Below are 25,499 nucleotides of genomic sequence, written 5' to 3' on the forward strand. Positions count from 1 at the left end.
GCTTTCTAGACTGGAGTTCCAGGTTCCTGTCCCTCGTCCTGAAATTGCTAAAATGAAAACTGAATTTCCTTATGAATCTTAATATTGCTTCTTTCCTTATTCTATAATGGGTACTTGGTGGCTCTCATTTGCCAGTTTCTGTCTACTCCATTCATTAGTGAGAATTCATGACCAGGACTTAAAAAGTAGTATTACATGAAGTCTCTAGGAAAGCAAGCCTGGCCTCTTTCTTGCCAAAGTGGTGATTTTGGACAAACAATCTACAACGGGTGAAATCTTTATATTTTTACATCTTTCCATCTGTAAGTTCTTTAAGAGGTTGGGGTTGTCAAGGCATCCTTGCCTGTGAAAGATCCTATTCTACAATGGCCTTTATCTTAATCTTCAGAGGCAGACTGCCTTTGTCTTCAAAATCTTTTCCTAATTTGCTTTTGTGAGATGCTAGGAAATATATAAGACCTTAAAATGGCTCCTTCTATGTATGTTTTTTGGGAACAGAGTGTTTCTCCAAGTGCATTCCAAGATTGTCCCTACAGCAGCTTACAAGCTATACTTTAATCAAGAAATCAACCTGTTTTCTGCAAGCTCTGTCCCTCCTGTTCTTGAGGTCAAAAGATCTTTCAGAAATTTCCCAAAGTAATTTTTTCTGGGATCCAATGCCATTTCTACTGAAAGACTGTCAAAGCAGAGACCTGGCAAGATAAAAAAAAAACCCCAAACAGATGACTCACCAACGTGGGATACAGTTCTGTCAATAGGACTCAGTACGCTAAACTCAAGATAAATCAGTGGCTTCACTAATAAATATCTCTGTCCCTACCTTCTGCTGAGCCACCATCTGGAGCTTTAATCACACCTTCAGCAAGCATTCTGGCACCCAGAACTGATGTGTTAGAGTAGGCAGTTAGGTTAGGTTCGTCAAGCCCGACTGAAGAACTTTGACATCCAGACCCAGTGAGATGGGAATGTGCATGGAAGAGGGTTTGGTGTCTCACACAGTTTGTAGATATACTTGTGGCTTATTACTTGAAGGTAGAAAAAGAACAGACTTCTCCCTGAGTACTCCAAGCTGTCGGCTGGGCAAGAGGCAGTACGCGGCTAGCCCGGAGAAGCACATATGCTAACTGTTTGGCTAGCTACTAACAAATGGAAAAGATAATGTCCCTGCCTTCCCAACTAGGAGAATGAATGGTCTATCTCTCCTTTTCATTACTGTCACCTTCACAAAACTTGTAACCACTGTATCTGGAGAACCCCTCCCATCTCAAGTTCGACTGAAATTGGTAGATGGACTCTAAATTTAAGGGAAAGTCTGACAGGTGTGGATGAAAAGGCTGATTGCATTATTCTTATTTCCCTAGGAAACCAAGGTGAAAGTGCTGCTGGTTGGAGGAGAGTATAATTTAAAATACAAGCGTGCCTGAAAATCAGGGTAGATCTCAAGGATCCCTAGTGGCTCTTGTGTCTCTTATCAGGCTTTGAACTCTTTGTGACTCTGTAATTACTGCCTGAAAGCAGGAATAGAGTTCTTAGAAATATGTCAGTAACTCTCCTGTTCTTCTCTTTCCCTCTTTTTAAAGCTAGGTAGTGTGTTTGCTTTTCTGCATAAATTTGGGAGACAATTTTAGCCAATTCTTTAAGAACTAATATGAATACATAGCAATATTCTGCAATTTATTCTTTCCTGATTTGTTATTAGTATTCATTGTTCAAGCAGCCTGCTTGTATTTGACTCTTTATCGAAGACCAATAAAAAAGAAGCTTTAAGTGCTTCATCTCCTTGACTTCAATCAGTTGGTAGTTTTCTTCCTCTGTTGAACAGGAAGTCAAATTTTTTCTTGATCCCTCTTATATTACTGAAGCATTTATAGAGTGAGCTCTCATTACTCTTTGTATTTCTGATATTGAATCTCACATTGTGTTGTGGCTTTTCAGATTTTGGTCATGTATACTCGTGTTTCTCTCTTATACTGTGATGGCATGTTCCATTGACACACTGCCAACTCTCCTTAAATTATTTTCCCTTTAGACCTATTTCCCATGAGACTTTAGTTCTTTGAGAAGGTAGAAATCTACTTTTTTTCATTATACTCCTGCCTTCCTTTTACAATTGTCATAAGCTTTGTCACTGCATCATAATTCCTGCTTAAGCTGTATTTCACCTTTTCAAGCAGTTTCTCTCTGTTAATTAGGACAAAATTTAGAAACTTGCCCTTCACTAGATTTTGCAGCAACAACAGGATGTCACTGACACATTCTGATAATCTGCTGGACAGCAGGTGTTCTGCTGTAATTACCCAACCAATTACAACCAGCTCCTTACCCTGGCTGATTTTGCCTCTGCTTTTTACCTCAGAAAAAAAAAAAAAAATCTCCAAGAGCTTCAAATCCAAATTCTGTTTTCCCCATTGATATAAAGTAGGCATCCCGCCATTGTAGCACTCATGTTCTCCAACTTTTTTCTCAGCAGAACTCCAAATAAGGTACAATTTACTGAACTGAAAGATTCCAGGATCTTCCAAGAGCCATAAGGACTTCCAGGTCCCCTTCTTTTTAGCATATTTCTTATATTTCTGTACTAACAACCAGTGTGCTTGATCCATTCTGTCTGGTTTTATCTCTTCTATGACCCTGTAATATATAACCCTATTCCAAATAGTTTTAGGTCCTCACCTAAGCGGCTGGGGTAAATACCTTCCTGTGAAGTTTTATGTCAGCTTCTTTCTTCAATCTAGTGTAAGGCTTCCTTACTAAAGAGAGCTTTTTGTGAATAAGGCTCTGACAGGGAAGGTGGTCTTTTTGATGGCATCCTGCAAATAATCATTCATTTATTTCCAGGACACATCCAGCCTTTGCCTTAGTCTTGAACTTCAGTAAAGAGGAAGGGTATAAAGAGAGAACTTCATCATCCGTCCTGTAATTACTTCTTCATTTTCTCAGGGTTGTTCATGGCAAAGCCTACATTGATAGTCAGGAGAATACAACAATCAGTGGTGCAGGGCAGGTGAGGTTGGTAATGTTTTGGCAATCTCTTGCATTCAGGCAAGATAGCAGATATCTCAGAAGACCAGAAGACTCAGAAGACCTTCAGCAGATGAGTCCACCTGAGATCCTCACTCACCAGTCACTGTCATCTTTTGATCTCTTTCGGGATGCTTAAAGTTAATCTTCTGTGTGCTGCTCAGATCAAAGTAAAACTCTTTTTATTAGCATACTTTTAGAGTAAGAGTTAAGAAGTTAGTATTATCTTCAAGTTTAAGGAGTACTATAAAACACTTAATAAATCTATAAAATAAGACTGCTGAAAATTTCTGCATTTTGCTTATATGGAAATATGTGCTCTAAAATTTAACAAAAATAATTGCTCTAACTTTCCTTTTCATGGGTTATAGTAAATCCATAATGGATGTAAAATAGGTACAAGTGGGATACGTTGCATACCCTTTAATTTAATTTCTTCTCTTTTCTATCTTTAAATGTTATTAAATATTTAATTGTTATTTATTTTAATGGCTTATTGATGGAGGTTGTGGTATTTCAGCAAGAAGAGTGTATAGTCCGTATCTATGGACTTTCTTATAGGGCCCAAGAAAGAAAGATATTCTAGCCATTCCTCCGAAGGGAAAAAGCGTGGAAGTAATTTATTTAGGATTGAGAAAGAGAGAACATGTCATAAGATATATATTTTTTTTCCTTTTAAAATTAATGGAAAGACTTTCATTAACTTCTTTCATGTTAGCTTAGCTATCTCATGTTAACTGGGGAGGTATTAAAGGATAAAGGTGGCTTCTTGTCTGATGTAGAAACTTGGGCTCATTAGAAACTAAGCCTGTGATTTGGAGATCTCCATTTACTAAAACAAACAAACAACAAAAACCAAAATTGCAGAGCAGTATCTCTCAATTTTTGTTTTGTTTTCTTTTCCATAAAACGAGCAATACATAAGAAATGTTTGCACAATATGGGCCTTAGAATCAATGTGTTCTCTAACTTGATCAACCTATCATTTTGGTTTGCATCAATGAAGCTTCTTTCTTGTCTATGTCACGTTTGCCATTAAAGCTGTCTTGTTCTTTATTGTTGAATCAAATGTTTGAATCTATAAAAATAAGTGGCTTGTCTTCATGCACAATCCTTCAATTTTAGAATCAAACAGATTGAAGATCAAGCTAACAAATATGCCCAGAATAGTACTGTTGATGGAGTAATTAAAAGGCTGAAGGACAGAGTGACACAAGAGGCAACAACTATTAAAGACAGCTATTTTGCCTACAGTGAGCCTACAGGAGAAAATTAATAAAGCTGGCTTGCAGAAGGTAGGAAATACGTTACTTATTTTTCTCTCTCCTGTACTTCTCCCAGAAAGATACTGTCTTAGCAATGTGCCTAGACAGCTAGAGTTAAATCCTTCAGGACTGTTTCAGTTACCGATGAGCTGAACAGGTCTCATGCAGGTTATTGTATGAGAAGGAATCTCAACTTGTCTTTAAAGACATAAAATTGTCATCCTGTACCATCATTACACCTTAAAAGCTTCAACTGCTCCCAGTTGTCAAAAAGAACATGTATTAATTGGGACTGGCAAGACTCAGTTGGGACTTGGAGGTCTAATGTCAACCAACAACACACCTCTTATGCACAATGAGTGGACATACCTTAAAGAATCTCTTAAGCCTTAACTCAAAGTCCTTAGGCCCCTCTTTGCAACTCCACAGTGGTAGCTGGTAGGAAATGGATATAGGTAGATGAAGAATAAGATTCTTACAAATACAGCATGACACTTCAGGGAGAATGACCTAAACTAATTTTATACCATCTTTCATATTTCTGGGCCTCAGATTCCTCTGAACAACTCTTGGACTGCAGCATGGCTTGTAATTATGCTGGGAATAGGGGCCACCCCCTGGGGTCCCCCACTCTCTTCCTTGCTCTACTTTCACAGGAGACTGCAGTGATTGTGTCAGGGAAATCTCCTCTGGGCATCTAGTAGCATTTCAGGACATAAACTTGTCCTCAGCAGGAGAGAAGAACCTTTCTGCAGCACTTATTTGAATTCAGTGGATTTGATCATACTGTAAATTTCCATTGGAATTATTTGATGGTGGGTGGCTTTTAATACTGGGTTAGCTGATTTAGGTACAGCATCTCAATGCTGAGAGGTTCCACAACAATACAAATGTAATGAAATTGTACATTTTCTACCTGCCAAGAATTCCAATTGAATTTTGTAGGTGTCTTTAATGAGGTAGAGTTTTATGTGGTGTTCCAGGGCCCATCACAACCTTGGTGGCTTATCTGACTGACTGCATGTTGTGCTTTGGACAGACTTGTGAGGTCGTGGATTTGGGATTGTATCTGTGATACTGATGGCACCCAGCTGTACATTTTTTTTATTTTCACAATTCAAAGCAAAATACTTTGCTGCAAGCTGAATTTGGGCAGGAAAAGAGACACGATGGTAGCAATATTTCCCTAGTGTACCCAGGTTTAAGCAGAAGTTGCTGCTGCTGAATAGTGTTATGACAGTAACGCATGTTCTGCCCTTTGTCTGGGCACTGGAATAAGCAAAGAGTCAGCAAAGATCAAACCAAAACCATAGTTTTGAAAATGGCCTACCTAGTCTCTTGAGAAACTTTGTCCCAATCCAGTTTTACTCCAGTGCAGTAATAAACATCATCTTCTCATCCATGTACCATGGACTGTGCATATTTTTGCCAGCTACTGTTGCAGGGCCAAATGTACAGTCTGTGATGGGGTGACAAGCTGTCACTTTCCTTTCTCCCTTTCTCAACATAGACCCATGAGGTCTGTGCTCCATGCCATATGACAGGACGAAGGTTGTTACTACAGAGCCTTCCCCCACAAACACTGATCTTCATTCAGCCGCACGTCTTCTTACCCTGGGGTGGACATCTTTCTGCAATTGTGTGTGGGAAGTGAAATTGCTATTAAATGAAGGGGAGGGAAAGAGGAAGGACAAAACACCTGAAACATTTTCCATCCTTCTTAATATTTTCTTTTTAATAATACACTTACTAAGAATGTGTTAAGCTGCAACCCTTCCTCCCATACAAATCTGACATCTGTCACACATACCTTTGGGACATTGGCTTTAGTTGCTGTGATTTACACTACAATGTGATACGTAAGAAGCTTATATGTTGCCTGCAGCGAATGCAGTAACATGCATTTTGTCACTGTTAGGGAAAATAAACTCATTTTACCTGCTGCTTTTTCTTCTGAGTTGGCTATCTGTGTAAAACTCACATTCAAGGTATTTGTCTAGTACCAGAAGCTATTGAACAGTCAGTCTTTGTGATTTCGTTGTTCTTTTATTGTACTATGGATGATGCATTTTTAAAGTTTTGGCAATGCACAAAGGATAAAAAATCATCATGTACCTGCAGCCAGGTATAAGCATCACTGCACTGTGTTGTTCTTGGACTCTGCAAATTCAGCAGAGTCCAGCTGGCTGGAATACTGCCCAGGAACCCTGCCCTGCTGCCACTGATTATCATCGTGTAAAAGGGACATGCTTCCCTGCTATAGTCCTGTGCCCTGCCTTGGACTGAGTGAAATCAGCCTGCCCTGGAATGAGTGAGGATGAGACCTTTGTGTCAATAAGGGCGATGAAAAGGGATTCCTCATCAGAACTGAAGTGACAGCCTACCTTATGTCTCTGGGAACTGCCTGGGCATGTGTACTTTCAGGTGAAATGCAGACTGAAACTGATTCTCCATGACTTGTGGTCTTTAAAGATCTCTGCACCTTTTGCAAAAGAAAGGGTTTTTCCACCTCATTGTCTAGGTAGAATTCCAGCTAGGAGTTTTCACATTCTTCCTGTTTCACTTTCCCTGACACTTCTACCAAGATGTTCATCCCTTGCCCTGGGAGCACAGCTGCTTTTCACCTCAGAGCTCACAGAGTTTACATGGTAGGTAAAGAACGTGTAGAAATGGGTGTCTAGCACCATTGTAGGCATTGTGGGAAATCTCCCCTGGCCTCCAACTGCCTCTTCAGAAGGATGTAGGACTCTCTGTATCACATCTGCAGCTGCAAAAAGATGGTTTAGATACACCAGATTATCGCTAGTGGTGTAGGCAATATGACATGCCCCAGGCATGTTTGGGTGGGTAGGTTGTGAGGCATTTTGCGGTGCCACTGAAGTTAAAATGATCTACAGTGGCATGCTGTTCTCTGACTGGATCCTGACTCTGTAGCTGGGTGGCTGTGTCAACACCATTGCCCACCTTATTGGCACATTTGAAACCGCTACTCTCATCTACAGCTTCATTTAGAGCAGCCAGGCAGTGAGTGTAGAGCTGGGCAGAGTTGCTCATCCTCAGAGGTGGGGTAGGTTACTCAAACAGTAATAGCAGAGTGTGGTAGTGATAAACATAAAAGCATACTCATTTTCTGATTTTTTTTATTCCAGGTGAAGCCCTAGAAGTGGGCAAAAGCTGTCTGCCCAACTTGGAAGTGGATGAGCTCTGTTTGTTTGTATAACATTATGTTACATGGGCTTTTGAGGGGGCAGAACACACCCTTAGATTCTTCTGAAGGGTAATTGATCTTGGTATGCCTGAATAACACAAAATTGCTGATATAAAATCACCAGTTAACCTTTGCAGAGTTATACCAAAGCTGTTGGTTCTCTGTGTTTTTCTTTCCAGCTTACAGCATAAGGATACCAGTATAAGTTGGGGAACGACCTACTAGAGAGTACTGCAGGGGAAAGGGACCTGGGGGTCCTGGTGGACAGCAGGATGACCATGAGCCAGCACTGTGCCCTTGTGGCCAGGAAGGCCAATTGCATCCTGGGGTGTATTAGAAGGAGGGTGGTTAGTGGGTTGAGAGAGGTTCTCCTTCCCCTCTACTCTGCCCTGGTGAGACCACATATGGAATATTGTGTCCAGTTCTGGGCCCCTCCGTTCCAGAAGGACAGGGAACTGCTGGAGAGAGTCCAGCACAGGGCAATGAAGATGATTAAGGGAGTGGAGCATCTCCCTTATGAGGAAAGGCTGAGGGAGCTGGGTCTCTTTAGCTTGGAGGAGACTGAAGGGTGACCTCATTAATGTTTACAAATATATAAAGGGTGAGTGTCATGAGGATGGAGCCAGGCCCTTCTCGGTGACAACCAATGGTAAGACAAAGGGGTAATGGGTTCAAACTGAAACACAAGAGGTTCCACTTAGATTTGTGAAGAAACTTCTTCTCAGTGAGAGTGCCAGAGCACTGGAACAGGCTGCCCAGGGAGGTTGTGGAGTCTCCTACTCTGGAGACATTCAAAACCCTCTTGGACACCTTCCTGTGTAGCCTCATCTAAGTGTTCCTGCTCTGGAAGGGGGATTGGACTAGATGATCTCCCTTCCAATCCCTAACATTCTGTGATTCTGTAATTCTGTGACATCTTTTAGCTGCTTGCCTGCGGAGTATCAAAGGTGTGAGGTGGGTTAGTCAAGGGGGATGCTGAACTCCATCTCCTTTACCAAAGAGTACCAGAATACCTCTGACTTCACTGGTCTGGCTCTCTTGGGAGCTGAGCAAGTTGGCATAGACCCATCCTTTTCACCTTTGGACTTTTTCTAATTTTTCATATAATTTAAAATCAGGAAGATGGTAACTGAAGCTCTGTCAGGGGTCCTGGGGTAACATCCACAATTTGTGTGTGTGCCTTCACTTTTGTGAAGGATTACAATAATTCCTCTCTGCAAGGTTGTCATCAATCCTATTCCTTTGAATAAGGCTTAGAAACTATGCCTTTTGTGAGCCATTCAGCACAGGACAATGACCTGGTTGTACAAATTACTATGACTTCATCTTGTATGCAGTATTGGCAGTTTTATCACTTTTTTTCTTTAGATGAAAGTGCTAATAGTTGAGACTATAGTCACCAACATTACTATTGTGGCTGATTCTCTCCAGCTTTGACTGGATTTGTGCAGCCAGATTTCCTTATCGCTACTATTAAGCGTTTGATTTGATGGTAAATACTTGTTCAATCGAACATAAAATGTGCTTGCTTATCCAGAAGCTTTACATTAATAGAAAGGAATGATAATTTGTTAATTATTCTCACTTTTTAACAGTCCTTTTGCTGTTTGTCTGTTTAATGATTTTTTTCTTTTAATCTGTACAATTAACTAAAATATAATGGCGAGAGTAATTGCTGTAAGAACACTTGGAAAGTCAGGACAGAGCTGTGCAGGGCAGTTATAAAGAAATGCACCCAAATCAGGAGTTATAAAGCAGCTGAAGAAAATTAATGATTTTGGAGAAAGCCCTCATCAGCATCAGGGGTGGCAACTACAACTTTTCAGGGAAACAGGAGGTGGGAAAAGCAGAAGAAAACCAGGGACCCCTCCATAGTCGACTGACAGGTAACATTAATAGGGGTGCTATGGGAGACAGCCGCCACTCCAGATTGCTGCACCTCTGAGATACAAAGAGGCAGAAGGTCTGCAAAAATCAGAGAAGGGGACATGGAAGGCATGTAGGAAGATCAGAAAGTACCTTGCCAAAATAAATTACCTAAAATGGATCCCCAAACCTGCTTTGAAGATCAGCAATGCAGAAGGAATCATGCCTTCCACCCCACTGTAGTTGTATGTGGTTCAGGGACCTGAATGTATTCTGCAATATTTCTTGTCCAGGAGGTAGCTGTGGCAGGCTTCTGGGGAAAAGTGATAGCAGCAAATTCTACAAATAACAGTTTTCCTCCAGTTTGTTAATTGAGCTAACGTGATTTCTTCTGGCACTTTTTATTTTCCTAGTGAAGTTTAATCTTAGCCTGTCACTTGGTGCTTTTGCTTAAAATGCCATTCTCAAAAATATAGTCAAATTTTGCTCTCTGTCTCTTTCTGTATAGAATTGAAGCTGTGCACAATAGAACTATATTTAAATGGCTTACTGTAAATGTAAGGAAGAGAGATCAATTTTCAGAGTAATTTCAAGTTGATCCATAGGATAAAACACTGAGGTATTTAGTATTCAAAATGGCATCTTAAGCAACAAAATAGTCCAATATATAGCTTATTTTATTTCTGTTCTAAGAGGTGTTGGAAGATCGTGGCATGCCAATGGATGACAGTCACTTTACCAACAGAAACGCTAGGGTTACCAGATGGAGAGTTGAGTTACCTGAATTTTGTGGTGATACTGGAAGGTAAAGGAATTTTAACACTGATAAAGCACAAAACAAATCTTTCCTGGAAGATCCAGAGCTTTTCTCTTTCGAGGCTATTGGTGAAATGAGGAAGAGATCAGCGATATGATTTTTAGCACCCAGATGACCTTCCTGTCTATAATTATGTGACTTCTGATGCAGTTAAGCTGCTGAGTATCTAACTCAGGGCTAGAGGGAAACTGGAACATGTGGGATGTGACCTAACTAAAGGTCCACAGAGAGGTGTGATAGAGTTGTCACTGACAGATTGTAAAAAGTGACTGATTGCTCTGCTTTGAGTAGATTTTTGTCCTCAGCATTAATAACTCTTGCTCCCAGTTTTTACCTTATTATGTTTTATCCTAATTTGAAGCGGGTGATTTTGTAATACTGATGTCCAGCAACATTTTCTATTGAGTGTAAAAAGCCAAAAGACAGTAATTACTCTTCTCAGAAAAGAAAGATCTGCTAGTAAACCATTAGTGATGAGTTTTAGTGGCAGTATAATACAACTGGAGTTCTGTGGTGTCATCTGGTTTCTTATTGGTTTATGGTTTTAATTTAAAGTATTGCTTTTGGATGTTAAAGCTGTTAAGGAAGCTTACTACTAATACTAGAGAATTATGAAATGTGGTTACCTATCAAGTAATTGATAATTTTATTGGAGTATCAAGAATTCCAGTGAGAGAGTGAGGGTTACTGTTTGTTTAGATATAGATGTATTGTCCACCCATATAATGAGAATGTGGTCTCCATTGATTTGGTTAGTAGGTGGAGAGAGGTTCTCCTTCCCCTCTACTCCGCCCTGGTGAGACCACACCTGGAATATTGTGTCCATTTCTGGGCCCCTCAGTTCCAGAAGGACAGGGAACTGCTGGAAAGAGTCCAGTGCAGGGCAACAAAGATGATTAAGGGAGTGGAGCATCTCCTTATGAGGAAAGGCTGAGAGACCTGGGTCTCTTTAGCTTGGAGAAGAGGAGCTGAAAGGTGACCTCATTAATGTTTACAGATATATAAAGGGTGAGTTTCACGAGGATGGAGCCAGGCTCTTCTCAGTGACAACCAGTGATAGGACAAGGGGTAATGGGTACAAACTGGAACACAAAAGGTTCCACTTCTGTGTTCTGTGATTCTGTGTGTGATTTACTGCTGTTGAGGAATGAATAGCAGAGGAATACATTCATAATTTGGGAGCACATTTTTTCACCTAGCTGAGGTGCCTTATCCTATCAGTAATTTCACTGATTTCAAGGCACTGTAAGTAAGATGTTTGATTTCCAGCACTTAAAAATGAGGCTGGTGGAATCTGAACTGATTTCTTAGGATGGAACCCTGAATGCAAGGCAAAACTAAGAAGTATTTCTCATTTCTTTTACACATCTTTTATGCTTCAACTCAAGATTTTGTGGGTAAAATTCTGATGCTACTGAAGTCAATGGGAATTTTGCCATTGTTTTTAAGGCCTGTTTTAAGTTCTGTATTATGCCTCTGATATTTTTCTCAGAGGTACACACTTTTTCACATTGTTACTATTATTTTCTGCTGTCATTATTTCTCTTTCAGAAGTAAGACAAGGAAGAGAGCTGACTTGTGTCTGGCTGACATAATATTCGGGTTTTTCTTCATGTATGAAGTTTAGGAATTTATGAATATAGCCAACTAATCATCTGTCCACCCAAATATGTGTACCTTCATCCATTAGCATAGTTAAAGATGTTTGAAACAGGTTAACTTTGGGGAAAATGAGTGTGCCAGCTCTTTGATTTAAATCAAAGATCAACAGTGTTTTGTCTGTATTTGAAGTTTTTGCTTTTGTAAATTATGCGAATCAGAGCTTTTCTTTCCATACATGCCTATACTGACCTACATTAAACATAAACAAAGTCTCAGAAACCAGAAGACAGAGAAAAAAAACCCTCATAAGTTTTATTTTTCAATGATTTGTGCTTCATTTGGATGGAGGGTGTTCTGTCATTACAGAGAAAAAGGAGATCTGATTATCTTCTCATAAGCTTTAATGGGAAGATAACACAAGTACAAATATTTTTGACTGGACTTCAGTAGAAACTGGAATTGGAAAAAGGGAGGGATAGCACATGTCTGTAGTGGGGAGTAGGATTGAAAGGATAAAATCAGAAGTTAAAATGATTCAGTGAATACTATTTTGTGATTCTTCAGAGTAGTTGTACAGGCTCTTGTGTGTCAGTGTATGTAAATCCTTTAAAAGGCAAAGAAATGTTTCTTTAGAACAGACTATTAACATTTTTCTTATCAATCAGGTGTAGGGTGTTGTGAAATGTCAGTGTATATATTTTTCTTTCCAAGTTGTTGAAATCTGACATGAATTGCTTCAAAGTTAGTATAAAATACACTAGAAATTTGCTAAACATATGAAGTAAGTATCTACAAGCTGGTGACAATATTTAGTCAGTGGGAGGAGTTGCTGCTGCTCCTATTTTCTTCTCATCCAAAGGTTTCTGGGAGGCAAAGTGCTGTACACCGTGATCTTGCTCTAGCTTAAGCTTTGTAAACCACTTTGCTGCAAAAGGATGGCTCATCTTTCGTGACGAACTCTTGTCTGTACCAACCTGAGCAAATCCAAGTTCAGGTTTAGTGTAAGAAACATCCTTTCAGCAATGCAAACATACCAATGAACAGTGTGCATATCCATGTGAGATGGAACATCAGAATATAACGTGGCGATTTCATGGCCAAGAGTTCTTTCACAGCAAAACCTCTGTGGCTTTTGTCCACTGACCCTTCAGTTCTATCCATGTATCCTCTATATGGCTCGTATGTGGCAGAAAATTTTTAAGATGCCCAAGAGACTAAAAAAAGATGCTTTGTGTTTTTTTTTCCCCAGGAGCAAGACAAAATAGGTTCCTAGAGTATCACTGCACAATAAGCAAAAGGAATCAGATCTGGAACAGTGACCAGAATAGCTTTTCTTATGGACTAGAAGTACCTCAGGCCTTCAGGACTGGAAGTACATGAGTGCCCTACTGGGAAGCTCGCTGTCTCCCTTTGTTGATCCTGCTGGGCTGTGGGATAATAACCTTGTAATAATATGAAGCTGCTGTTTGTGCAGGACCAAGTCTTGCCAGAATGGAACATCAGGCTAAATAGTTTTTAGGGGTGACGCTCCATAAAGTCAGGAGTGTTTCAGGAGTCCTGAAACATCTTGCACTGGTTCAAAATGGAGGAGGGTTTAGCCAGGATAGAATTGCTCTAGGGTAGATGGTCTAGCATGCAGCGGTTGTGCTACATGAAGACATGCCAAATTACTTTCTCTGACACCGTCTGCAGCTCCTGTGTTCCCTCAGTGAGACAGGTGGGTGGTATGACAGCAAATCATGGCTTTCACGGTGATTCTTTCTCCTCCTACAGTCTGATACTGCCCTTCCTCAAAGCAACCAGGCACAGAGAAGGTTACAGCAAAAGAAAAAGACCTCGTCTCAGCTGTGCTTTCTTCAGTTGAGATTATCTTCTTCTCCTTGTGCTGGGAAACCTATAGCAGCTGAGGCCATTCCTGTGAATCAGGTGGACACCACTAATACTGCAAATAGCTATTGGACTTTGTCATATTTGGGCTGTAAAGAATACAATTGCAGGGTTTCTTGTTTTATTTGTGTTACATTACAGTGCTATTTATCAGATACATTTAAAATTATATTTTCAGTGTTTGCTATACTTTGATTTCTTTATTGCAGATACCAGATTGAGTAGGCCAGGAGCTACATTATGTAACAGCTCAAACCACAGAATAAAGGGTGCTAAATATCACTATATGACTGCTCAAGAATGTCTCAGTCAGGTTAATGATAAGCTGATAGAAATCTATAGGGTAAATACCCAAAAGCCATGGCTCGCTTTTGGCAGTGAAGCTGGTTGTTATTTTGATATGAACATTTGTTTTAAAAGTTGGTTTGGAGAAGCTCTCAGGAACGTGACTCCAAAAATTATGTTGGATTTCATGTCGTCTGTGTTCTCAGAAACTTCCAGTTCAAATACATTCAGTTTTCAAGGCAAGTTGCTTTTTTTTTCTTTTTTTTTTCCTAATTGTCTTCTCTGCAGCCTCTGCCAGGAAAATAAGTTATTTTTTCCCATCCTTTTGTGAGCATAGCTATTAAAGATTCTGCAATTAGAAAAGAATAATGCTGCACTCCTCATTCATGGAACAGTCCATCTATTCATAAGAATGATCTTTCAAGAAGATATTCTTAGTCCCTAAAGTCTGCAACACAGTGAGCTTCATCAAAAGCCGTTTTCCAGCTTTTCTGTGTTTGTTTAGTATTTTCTGTTATTACTGTTAGAATGTACTCCTTGAATTCCCACCATGGATATGCAGAGTAAGACAGATCACATTTTACAAAGGAGAGAAGCTGCAGTCACTACCCCTTTGCTCAGTTTATCCCATCCCATCCCATCCCGTCCCTGTTCCTTGGGAGAAGTGGAAAGATCAGTATTCAGGGAAGGAATTCTCTGTTCAAACCAGCTTGGACACCCCTCACAAAGCCGATCATATTGATCAGCATTACTTCAGATTTCCAAAAAACTGCACCATTTTAAAGGGGTTTGATAATTTTGCACTTGTTTTAATGGGAGAAGCTGTTCAGCTGGTAGATCGATTGCTGTAAAGTCTTTAAGTTTTCTAGGAGTGTGCCCAGCAAAGGCTAGAATATGGAACCTCTCAAAATAGTACTGATGGAAAGTGGAGGTTAATTTGTAAATTTGTATGGGGGTGGCTTTTTGATGTTCCACACTTTTGCTCAGCTCTGTACATGCTTGAGATGAAAGCAATAAGACTGCAGTTTACTGCAGACTATCCCAAGTGTTCAGTAAGGCAGTACTATAAAGGCTTTGTATTCTCAAACTGCATTAAAATATTTGTTTGTTGTCAAAACAAGTCTAGAGCAGACATTTTTTATGTTTAAAAATATGTAGTTGATGTGTTAAATGTATTTAGTTAAATATTCCATGTTAGGACACCTATTCTGTCTTCCTTGAAACAGATAGTAACCATCATGGCATCATCAACATAGTTAACTTTCAGCAATTCTTGGGCAGCTTTCTGCTCTGAATTAGAGATAAGGAATTACTGCACCTACTTGGTTTGATGTGAGTTAACCTGCCCTCCATGTTAAATTACCAAAAATTATGTCAACTGTTCCACACCCAGGAAAATAAGGGGTTTTTGCTCATGCCACCTCACAAGTAAGAAAGAAAAATTTGTGTAGTACTTACACTAACCTGATGTCTTTATGGAAACAAATATGCTGTGTGAAAATCTGCATTGGGAATAATTTAAAAAAAAAAAAAAAAAAGATAGTATTAAAATATGTCTGTCAAGCTGAAGCTTAAGTTCTCAGTGATTTATTACTCCATTAAATCAGATTTTGAATCCACCGCTAGGTTAAAATGTCAGAATGACCCCTGGGGACTGCTTGAATCTGTAAGGTCAAACACATATACTGGTGCCAGAGCTGGAGCCTTAGAGCTGAGCCATCTTCCAAACTGGACAACATTGCTGCATCCTCCAAGTTTGCAGAGCTGGAGACATGGAATCAAATGTCATTTTGGATTGAGGAGCAGCCAGGGTATTATGTATCTGGCACAGTGTCTGTCAGTTCTGAGACTAATATAGTTGTCAGCATCCATTGCAGCAGCCCAAACCCTCATGCTTCCAAACTTCAGTCCGCCAGGGCACTGAGTGTAGAACCACAGAATATCCTGAGTAGGAAGAGACCTGCAAGTATCATCGAGTCCAACTCCTGTCCCTGCACAGGACAACCCCACAGTTCACACCATGTGTCTGAGGGCCTTGTCCAGTCTCTTCTTGAACACTGTCAGGCTTGGGGCTGTGACATCTCCCTGGGGAGCCTGTTCCAGTGCTCCAACACCCTCTGGGGGAAGAACCTTTTCCTCATGTCCAACCTAAACCTCCCCTGGCACATCTTCCTGACATTCCCTCGGGTTCTGTCATTGGTCACGAGAGAGAAGAGATCAGCGCCTGCCCCTCCTCCTCTCCTTGTGAGAAGCTGTAGCTGCCATGAGCTCTCCCCTCAGTCTCCTCTTCTCCAGGCTGAACAAACCCAGTGACTTCAGCTGCTCCTCGTACGGCTTCCCCTCTAAACCATTCGCCAACTTGGTAGCCCTCTTCTGGACACTCTCCAGTAGCTTTGTATCTTTTTTATCCTGTGTTGCCCAGACCTGCACCCAGTGCTCCAGGTGAGGCCGCACCAGTGCAGAGCAGAGTGGGACAATCACCTCCCTCACCCGGCTGGCAATGCTGTGCTGGATGCACCCAGGACATGAGTAGACACGAGTGGGTGAGGTGCACAGAAGCACTGAGGTGCTGTGGTGTGGGCGGAGGATGTGAGGAGAACAGTGCTGCGGCCTCCCTGCCAGAAGTGATGCTACTTAAAATGCCTGGAATTTTAAAGCTTGAGCTTAACTTTAATGATAAATAGCATTTAGGCACTAAAAAATTCATTCTAAAAACTCAGTGTGAAACTCTGTTTAACTATGCAAACAGAGATAAATTCATAAAAATAATGACAAGATACAGCAAGACTGAAAAAGCTCCTCATCAGCAACTCATCTCTGCTGTGGCAGTGAAGATGTGATATATACACATAGGCTTATTTCCCAGTTTCTATTTGTCTCTTACAGCATTACTGTTGGCTCTGATGTTAGTAATATTTATGTGCTTGGTTTGCTTTTCTTTTTTCCTGAATTGGACAACTGAGTGAATCAAGGACATCAGCCTAAAACAAGAAAGGAAGCTGATGATTGAGTCCTGCTAACAGTTGGAGTCTGAGACCAATTACTATTGCGCTCTCATTTCTCTTTCAGTTTGGACTTAGCTAGAAATTGAACCATCTTGAATTTAGTTCCACAATTTCCTCATTTCAAATACTATTACTATTCCAGAAGCCCAGCAAAGAAAACACAGTGATTAAAAGCCTTAAGAGCATTTGCATTTTCCCAGCTAAGTTTTCAGACTACTTTTGCTGGTTAGTTGTTTAGATTCATTGAATGAGAGCATGGAAAGCTCAGAAGGCTCCCAGGCACCTAAAATAGATTAATATGGCATTCCTGTTTCTAATTCCAAATGGAGCCCTCAGCACAAGCTGTCAAGACCCAGGGCCCTGAGAGCTCAGAAGTAGAGTCTGCAGTGTTGCAGTTCTCCAGGACCTAAGTTCTGGTCTTTGTGTGCCATGGGTGGCATAGAAATTCAGTGGGTAGGTCAGATGTAGTTATCACCATCTTACTTGGTCTGCAGCCCCAATATTCTTCTGCCTCTCATTTGAGAATTTTGGTCCAGGGAGCATATTCCTGGAGCATGGCTGAACCAAACTCTGAAGCTGTATGGCTGCAGCATTTCTTTACAAAGCAATAGCTGGAGGAGAAACAGGTGTTAGGATGAGGTGAGCAGCTGTATGTTAAGAAAAATGACCAGCCTTTCCTCAGTTTTCTAGCTGGACATGCTTACAATAGCTAAAGAGAACTGGGCACCAAAAGAATGGCTCTTCTCAGGTGAAGGAAGGTGCACTGTTTCAAAGAACGGTGAGATGCAAGGTTCTCTCAATTCTCAGATAGGTATGTAGCATATGGATTTAATCAGCTTTCAGTGTAGTGCAACAGCTATGCCGGATGCTAATCATAGAATCACAGAATCATTTTGTTTGGAAAAGACCTTTAAGATCATTGAGTCCAACTGTTAAACCAACACTGTCAAGTCCACCTCTAAACTATGTCCCTAAGAACCTCATCTATGCATCTTTTAAACCCCTCCAGGAACGGTGACTCAATCACTTCCCTGGACAGCCCGTTCCAGCGCTTGACAAGCCTTTCCATAAGGATTTTTCTCTGAGGCACCCATATTCCTCTGCATGGTTGGATTCAACCAGAAGCACCAGGCCCCCAAAAGTTAGACACTTGCAATGGTGGCTAAATTTGCAAATGTCATTCTTAATCCCTAGACTTACTAGCCATGCCTTTGTGACTCACGAAGATAGTTTTGATCTAAGTTACTGATGTAAATCAAGGATAATCTTCCTGGAGTCACTCCAGGATATAATTGTTTCTGAGATAATTAACATTTCCTTCTCTGGGTATAAATGATCTGTGTTGGCTCTTGAGTTTGAGGGAGAACTGAGCAACATTGATTTGAAAATAAATAGGGAATTACCAAATTTAAAACACCTTTGCTAACCTGCAACTAGGGAAATAAGGCAGTATTTAAAGAATTAAGTTTACACAGATGTAAAGTAACAGTCTTCCTAAATAGGAAGCAAAACCAACACTACCATGAAGACCAACAAAAGGGAAGGAAAGTTGTGGAGATTAAAGATCCTACTAAAGTAAAACATAGTTAGTTGGGCTTTTTTTCCTTTTTTGAGAAAAAAAAAAAAACAGATGATAACAGATACAGAGCTAGCTTGTGATCATGCTCATTACTACCTTGTTATCAAAGAAATAACCAGATGGGATGACCTAGCAAGGGTAAGAAGAATGTTTTCTTTAAATAAATAAGCAACACTAATAGATTTCAGAACACTATGCAATGTTGATCTTCTATACATATTCAAAGAGAATTGCTTGCAAAATAGCTCATTAATGATAAAAAACTTAGTATCTGATTTTTAAAAAAATCAACAATTTGAACAATATTCAACTTTTGTAGCATTGATTATGTTGGAGATGCTATTACAGTTATTTCTAGAAGTGTTTGCATATTTTACTGTTGTTTGTTTGATTTAATGTGTCTATTGTAAAGTAGTAATGGGGTTCATCTGAGGCTAGTTTGATTGTGTGCTGCACACAAACACCACCCTACTCCTATGCTGACACCCAGTGAAGGATTGACTGAGATGCCTGCAGCGTTCAAAGAGACTCTTACAAAACTGCTCTATAAAAATTATTTCCACCTCTTTATTTTTTTCAACTTGTTAAATAGTTGTGATATTTGGACGACAGAGTAGCAAAAGGAAAAATGAATGTAATTTTTCTTTAAATGTTTGTGTAAATCAGGTAATAGTACTGGTAATATTAGTTTGCAAGATAAATGGTAAAAAAAAAAACCAACAAAGCCAAACAAACAACCAAAACCTAAAGCAAAATCTAATTCGTATTGAATACAGAATAAGTTGGGGAGAAAATCTGCAGGTTTGACATTTTCCAGTGCCTTCATTCTCCACCGGCACGCTTCAGCAGCCAGCATACCCCCAGTGGCATTCATGCTTCTCACACTCATATCCGCTGTGTTTGCCATCAGCGAGAAACACTTCACACCGAGTACATCACCTGAACACCTGTGATGTCAATCCTGATTCAAGCTTCTGAGATTTGCACATCCACAGCAGAAAGTAGAAAACAGTAAAAATCAAATTAAAAAACATTAAAAGATTAAATTCAGACATGCATGATTTTCCATTTCTTTTTCAATTCCCGTGATTCATTAACCTTATAGAGAGATCAAAAACTTTGTCAAACTTGTTGGTTCTTGTTAGTGATGATTTCTTTTACCTTTCCAGAATTTTCAGGAATTTGACAGCAAAGGAAATGACATTATACAGCAAAGGGACTTGAAGAAAGTCTTCTTCAGATTTGGCATTCCAGTCTCCCTGGAAGAATTTAAGCAGCTTTGGGCAAGGTATGACAACTCTAAATGATTAGCTCTTGCAATAATGCATCTTTTAAAGGATTACAGAGCCTTTGGCAGTGCAGTGAATGAGAATAGATTACAATGCATGAGAAATCTTTTATTTTGTTAGGATTGTGACCTCAGATCATGACGCTGTGTTACAGTCTTGTCATACTAAGCTCAAGGATACAATTAGATCCAGCAGTTCAAACACAGGATGTTCTCTTGCCTTCAGGATTACCAATCTCTGTAATTTAACGTGCATTTTCTTCTTGGACAGCACCTTAGGTCACTGGTTATATTAACTTGTTTTTCATCAGTTTTGTTTCTACCCACAAACACCTACCTCGGTTTGTGATGGGTGAAAGTCAGTTCCAGGTGTCTCGTTTCAGGTGGGAACTGCAGACGAAGGTCCCATCGAGGAGCTCTGTGGAAGGTCTGCATTGCAAGCCTGTCCGAAGGCAGTCCTATCAGCCTCTACTTTTCAGAGCACTACATTGACTTACAATATTTTCAACCTTAAATAAAAGTGATTCCGTCAAAAGAAAAATGCTACATACCCAATGCATAACAAAAGAAAGTAAGGTAATTTCATGCTGTGTAAAGATGGCAAGTGGTATCATGGAATGTTTTTATAGATAAGTAATTTGTTGTAAAGTGGGAGAAAATACTTGTGAGAGTTCAACAAAGAGGAGCTGTGCTATAAACTGTGTTTGAAATGGCATAGATGTCAGCTGTATGTGACATTATATAAAAAGATACCTTCATTACAAGTCTATTTAAAAAAAAAAATCACTCTCTAACATATAGAACTTGAGTGTATTGCATTTTGGTTTCAAACTGCATTAACTATATAGATTTTTCTTAGCACTGATTCATCTCTGAATTACTTTCTACTCCATTAGATTTTACTTTCCATTCTTATTCCTTATGGATGCCATGGCACATTGAAGAGTATCCTTTTCATGCAGTTATCTGCTGCACAACTTCACTCCCATCAGCCACTCCTTTTACAGAATAGCTAAAATCTCTTGCGTGCCTGATATGTCTGTAACTTGAATAAAAGAATTAGAGTGAAGCATAGGCTAAATTAGGCATTACCATGCACCAGAGCATTATCAGGGGGAAAAACTGCAGCGGAAAAAGCCTATGGAAAGGTTTATACCTAAGAAAATACAAAAAGTGCTCATGAAGCTAAACCTACGTTTCTGTAGAATTATTACAATTCTGAGCTTCTCAGACTTGTGTGACCAGTTTGAGACACATGAGACTGAATTTTTAGGAGCCCAGTTCCCTGCATCTCAAGCCAGACACTGAAAAGCAGCAGTACCGAGAGATGGAGAACACTCCTGACAATTTGGTCCTCAGGGTAGTGTTTTCATAATCAGCTCCGTGATTACAATGCATAAGCCCTATCTTTCAAGTCTCATCTGAAGTCATTCATTCTCAGTGTGCTATGGCACTTCTATAAGGAGGGGAAGTCAGTGAGATTTAAGCTGTTAAGTCACTTAAGGACGTCTGTAATGCCTTTCTATGAGGAATACATGAATATTTAAAAAGAGCATTTCTTCTGCAAGGTGTGATACAGATGCAAAAAGATATCGTACTCACCAAGAATTTTTACAGAGACTGGAGATAGAGTTTGCACCCGCTGGCACAGGGCTCAGCAGACACATCACTGAAGACAGCTATGCACATTTACAAGCACATTATAATGATCAATAAAAGAATCATTCAAAGCTGGAAGAGCAGCAGAAACAGCAAACTTAAGCTCTGGATGTAAGAGAAATTAAAAAGCAGATCAAGTAAGTTATTTATGAGCTTAGCACATAACTTTCTATGTTTGTGTTTAGTTTGGTAAGATGATACTGTGTACAATATAAATGTAATTGTACAAAAAAAAAAAAAAAACCAACTCTGAAAAGGAGTCAAGGAGTCTCAGAAGGTACTGGACCAAGCTTATCCATGGTGTTATTCTCTTGATTTGCTGAAGTTAAGCCTAGCTCAGTGTACACCGTAAGACTTTTTTAATAGATATTCTCCATGGCTTATATTGCTTATTTTACAGACTTTGTGGCGGCTTCTATACTGACAAATCAGAATATCCAGAGACATTCCCAGACTCAGTCATCTATGTTGCTAGACTGCCAAAAGAGTCCCCATCATGCTTTGGCCTTTCTCAGCTAATTTTTTCCCTGATCCCTCCCAGAACCGTTTGGGAACAAGAATGCTTCAAGGACCGTTCCTAATAGGCAGTTTGCAGGCAGCTGCTCCCTTTCAGCAGCTAAGAGGGTTCACTAGCAGAGATGTGCCAGCTGGCCTCTGTGCCTGGAGCAATCAGTCCCTGGCCTGCTTGCTGGTACAGTCTCGGCTTGTGGTTCCAGTCCTAGTGCTGCTGTCAGCTCACATTGAGGGAGAAGAGCAAGTGTGGTTGTGTCGCCCTGCAGGTCTCTTCTTAGACGGCTTCAGGCAACGTAAACTTAGAGCTGATTATGATCAATAGGGCCTTTTTCTTGCAACTGGAATGGTTGGGCGTGGAGGACAATGTGGTCCCATAACCTACCCTGAGCCTTGGATGAGGGCCAAGTAGCAATCACAGTTGGTTTCACATCCCTCTAGCAGCTAGTTAAATTGTTAATAAATGGCTCTGTAGATGCAGCAAAAAGCAGCCTGGACAAGGATGGACCCTGGCTCCATATGACAGAAATAAGCATCTTGTCTCCAAGCAACAGGAGTCTCTGCCTCGAACAAAATCAACACTCACGGAGTTAATAGGTCATTGCTCCTGAGAAGACCATTTGACAAACAAATGACAAAATTATATCCTATTTGGAGCAGCGTCTGATGATCCATGCTTGCCCCAGTGAGTCAGCAGTGATTAGTCTGCTGCTGCTTCTGCTGCTATAAGGATTCCTGAACCTGCCAGCAGATTGAGGCAGCAGGAGAATCCTCTATCCCAGTAGAGTGCTGTTAAAACTTTATACCTCCAGGTTGTAGATAGATACCACCTGGGTGCATATCATGTTTTCTTCTTGTGCTTTCACTCTTCTCCTGAACTGTTGTTTTATTATTATGATTAGTAGTAGTAGTATTTATTCATTTATTTAGGAGTATAAAACCTCAGGAGCAAAAAACATGTAAAAATATACCCCCAGGAACACACATTTTCTTTCTTTTGTGCTTAGAAGGTGTCTGGAAGTTGTAGAAACCAATAAATTATTATTGACAAGAATGGTAATTCCCCATGACATTGTTGGTAAAGGTGATACACCCATAAAACAAAGATGAGCCTTGTCTTGCAGATACAGAGGCAGCTTGGTAAATGAAAAAAAAAAAAAAAAAAATTAAAAAAAAACCACACAAAAACAAAGAAGAAGAAAAACAAAACCAAAAAAGTCTTTTGCCTTTTTATTCTGATTTTTTAAATTCTTTTTTTTTTTTTTTTCTTTTTCTGTATCCCAAATAGGCTAAAATAATTGAGGGAAAAACTGTCCTTTTTTTCAGCATCACGTCTCTCCCACCCGCATTGCAGCTCGTACTGCACCTATGACACATACAGGTATCAGTATTCCACCTGTCAAACATTGCATAAAATACAACAGATATGGTCGGGCAGCTGCTGTGTTATAGGCATTGTTGATTACTGCATTTGTAAATGCCTGATGTGAAACTTAGGCCCTGTCTCATACTGGGCTCTCCCACTCCATTTGTTGTACTGAACAGTTTTCTCTGGTCTTACACTTGGATGAAGTGCCCTTTTGGTCAGGAAATTTCTATTTGTTTCCTATTAGTGCGATGCCAAGTGCAAGGCAGCCCTGCCTCCAATCCTATAAATAAGAAGCAGCTCTGCAAGTAGGGAAGATGCTGTGCTGCAAGCAGAAATTATGCAGTGTGGCTCAAAGATGCAAATACTCATCCTGAAGCAGCTGGAGAGTAATAAAATCAATGGGGAAGACATGCCGGGTAAAAATAAAATAGTCATGATGTGACATGCTGGCAGGTCCACATCATTTAGAATTATTTAGTTTTGAGAACCTACCGTAACAACAACCATGTATGGAACTATGTATATGGCAAATAGACACATGAATACATATGTATATGCATGGTAATTGTTTAACCATAGTTTGGAGGAAAACAGAAATATAGTACATTATATAGTATATAGAATAAGTATAACTGGATTTGGTTACCTGCTAGCAACTGAGCCAGATGTTTCTGGTTGAGGTGGAGCAGCCTTCTAATAGATGGATATAGAACGTTCTGCGTGCTGCACTGCAGCTGTCTCATCCTCGGCAATGATGGAGTTTGGCTTAAGCCTGCAGATGGACTTTTGTATCCCTTCCCAAAATTATGTTCTAATTGTTTGTTATATTCTGGCTTTTCTTCATTTATATGTGTAAGACATCCAGTTCTGTTCTTAATCTTTTGAAATTTCTGGCATCTGCAGCTTCCTTTGGGAATGAGTTCAGAGCTTAATCACTCGTGGTCTGCAAAAGCATGTCTGGTTATCAATTATTGCTACCTTTCAGTTCTTCTGAATGTTCTCTTCTTGTCTCCTACACTTCCTCACCTACTTCCTAGCTGGTGGGAGCAGCCCAGTGGTAGCAGTTCCCATCTGATTTTCTCTCTTAGAAAGCTGGAAATGCAAGAGAAGCTGAATCCAGGCCCCAGATTTCACATAAGGCCCTGGAAACCCATAAATTACTCTTAAACCACAGTCATTGTTTGACAGATTAAATCCATCTGTGTGGTGGCTTTGGAGGCAGCAATCCAGCAGAGTGTCAGCCTTCTGCTCCAGGACCACATAAGACAGCTGAGATACAGGATGCACAGGTGGGCACCATGCCCTTCTACTTTAAAGGCCAGTGTAAGATCTGCTCTTAGTCAGGAAAACAGGTGCTGCGGCTGCAAAACCTAAACCTAGTGATCTGCATGGGTCTTGGCCCCCACTCCATTCTCAATAAGCTGATTCCTTTCACCTGGCAAATTCAGAGTGAGAGGAGGCATTTGCTGATTATAGGACCCACAGCAGCAGCACTGGGAGCAGCACTCGACCTTTGGTGATCTTGCTCAAGCTCTCTTGTTTCTATTTGCACAGTGGCTGTGTCCACCCTGTGCCCTTTCTTCCAGCTTTCTGCAAGGGCTGTGAACTTCACCCTGGCAGTTTTGGAGCAGTCTCAGTGCCCTGTGACTACACACTGTGAGGCAGACAAAAGCTCTGGATGTCTTACAATTCCAAACATACCGCTGTGAACTTTTTTTTTCCTTTTTGCTTTTGTTGTAACTCACAGAAACAAATTGCCCAAATTAGAAACAGACATTGAACAGTGGCTCTCCATCTCTTCAAGAAAAATACAAAACATTTGCAAGAAAATAATATATTTTGGCAATGTAGCTTATCTATGGTTTTCTCCGCGCACATATTTACTGCTGTGAGTGGAATAATTACTGCTTGGAAATCTTTTATCAGTCCAAAAATTTTGAACGCCTCAATTTTCCAAAAATATGAGTCTCAAAAGTTGTTTTGATTTTACTTCAGCCTTTACTTTCATTGGGAAGATTCAAGTGGAAGATGATAGTGGTGATGAAGAGTGGCACTCGGAGTAATGTACGGTTGAAAAGGGTTACAGAAATTTTCTGCAATGAGGGTACAATGTGAATCATATCACACTTTCAAAGCAC

At 40.2% G+C, this 25,499-nt stretch overlaps 1 protein-coding gene across 1 annotated transcript in view; it reads left to right on the forward strand.

Moving 5' to 3' along the window:
* The window catches only part of EFCAB6 (EF-hand calcium binding domain 6), a gene marked incomplete at both ends in the record, with an annotated part of 105,122 nt that overhangs the window by 47,896 nt on the left and 31,727 nt on the right, over positions 1–25,499 (forward strand). The window contains 8 exon segments of the mRNA XM_080342524.1: positions 4,147–4,274; positions 7,436–7,492; positions 13,876–14,009; positions 18,587–18,673; positions 19,705–19,823; positions 21,392–21,536; positions 21,540–21,581; positions 21,585–21,619. Coding sequence (XP_080198650.1) covers positions 4,147–4,274; positions 7,436–7,492; positions 13,876–14,009; positions 18,587–18,673; positions 19,705–19,823; positions 21,392–21,536; positions 21,540–21,581; positions 21,585–21,619 — 747 coding nt within the window.

Source organism: Nesoenas mayeri (genome assembly GCF_963082525.1).
Source record: "Nesoenas mayeri genome assembly, chromosome: 1".
In the NCBI taxonomy this organism is placed as follows: Eukaryota; Metazoa; Chordata; class Aves; order Columbiformes; family Columbidae; genus Nesoenas; species Nesoenas mayeri.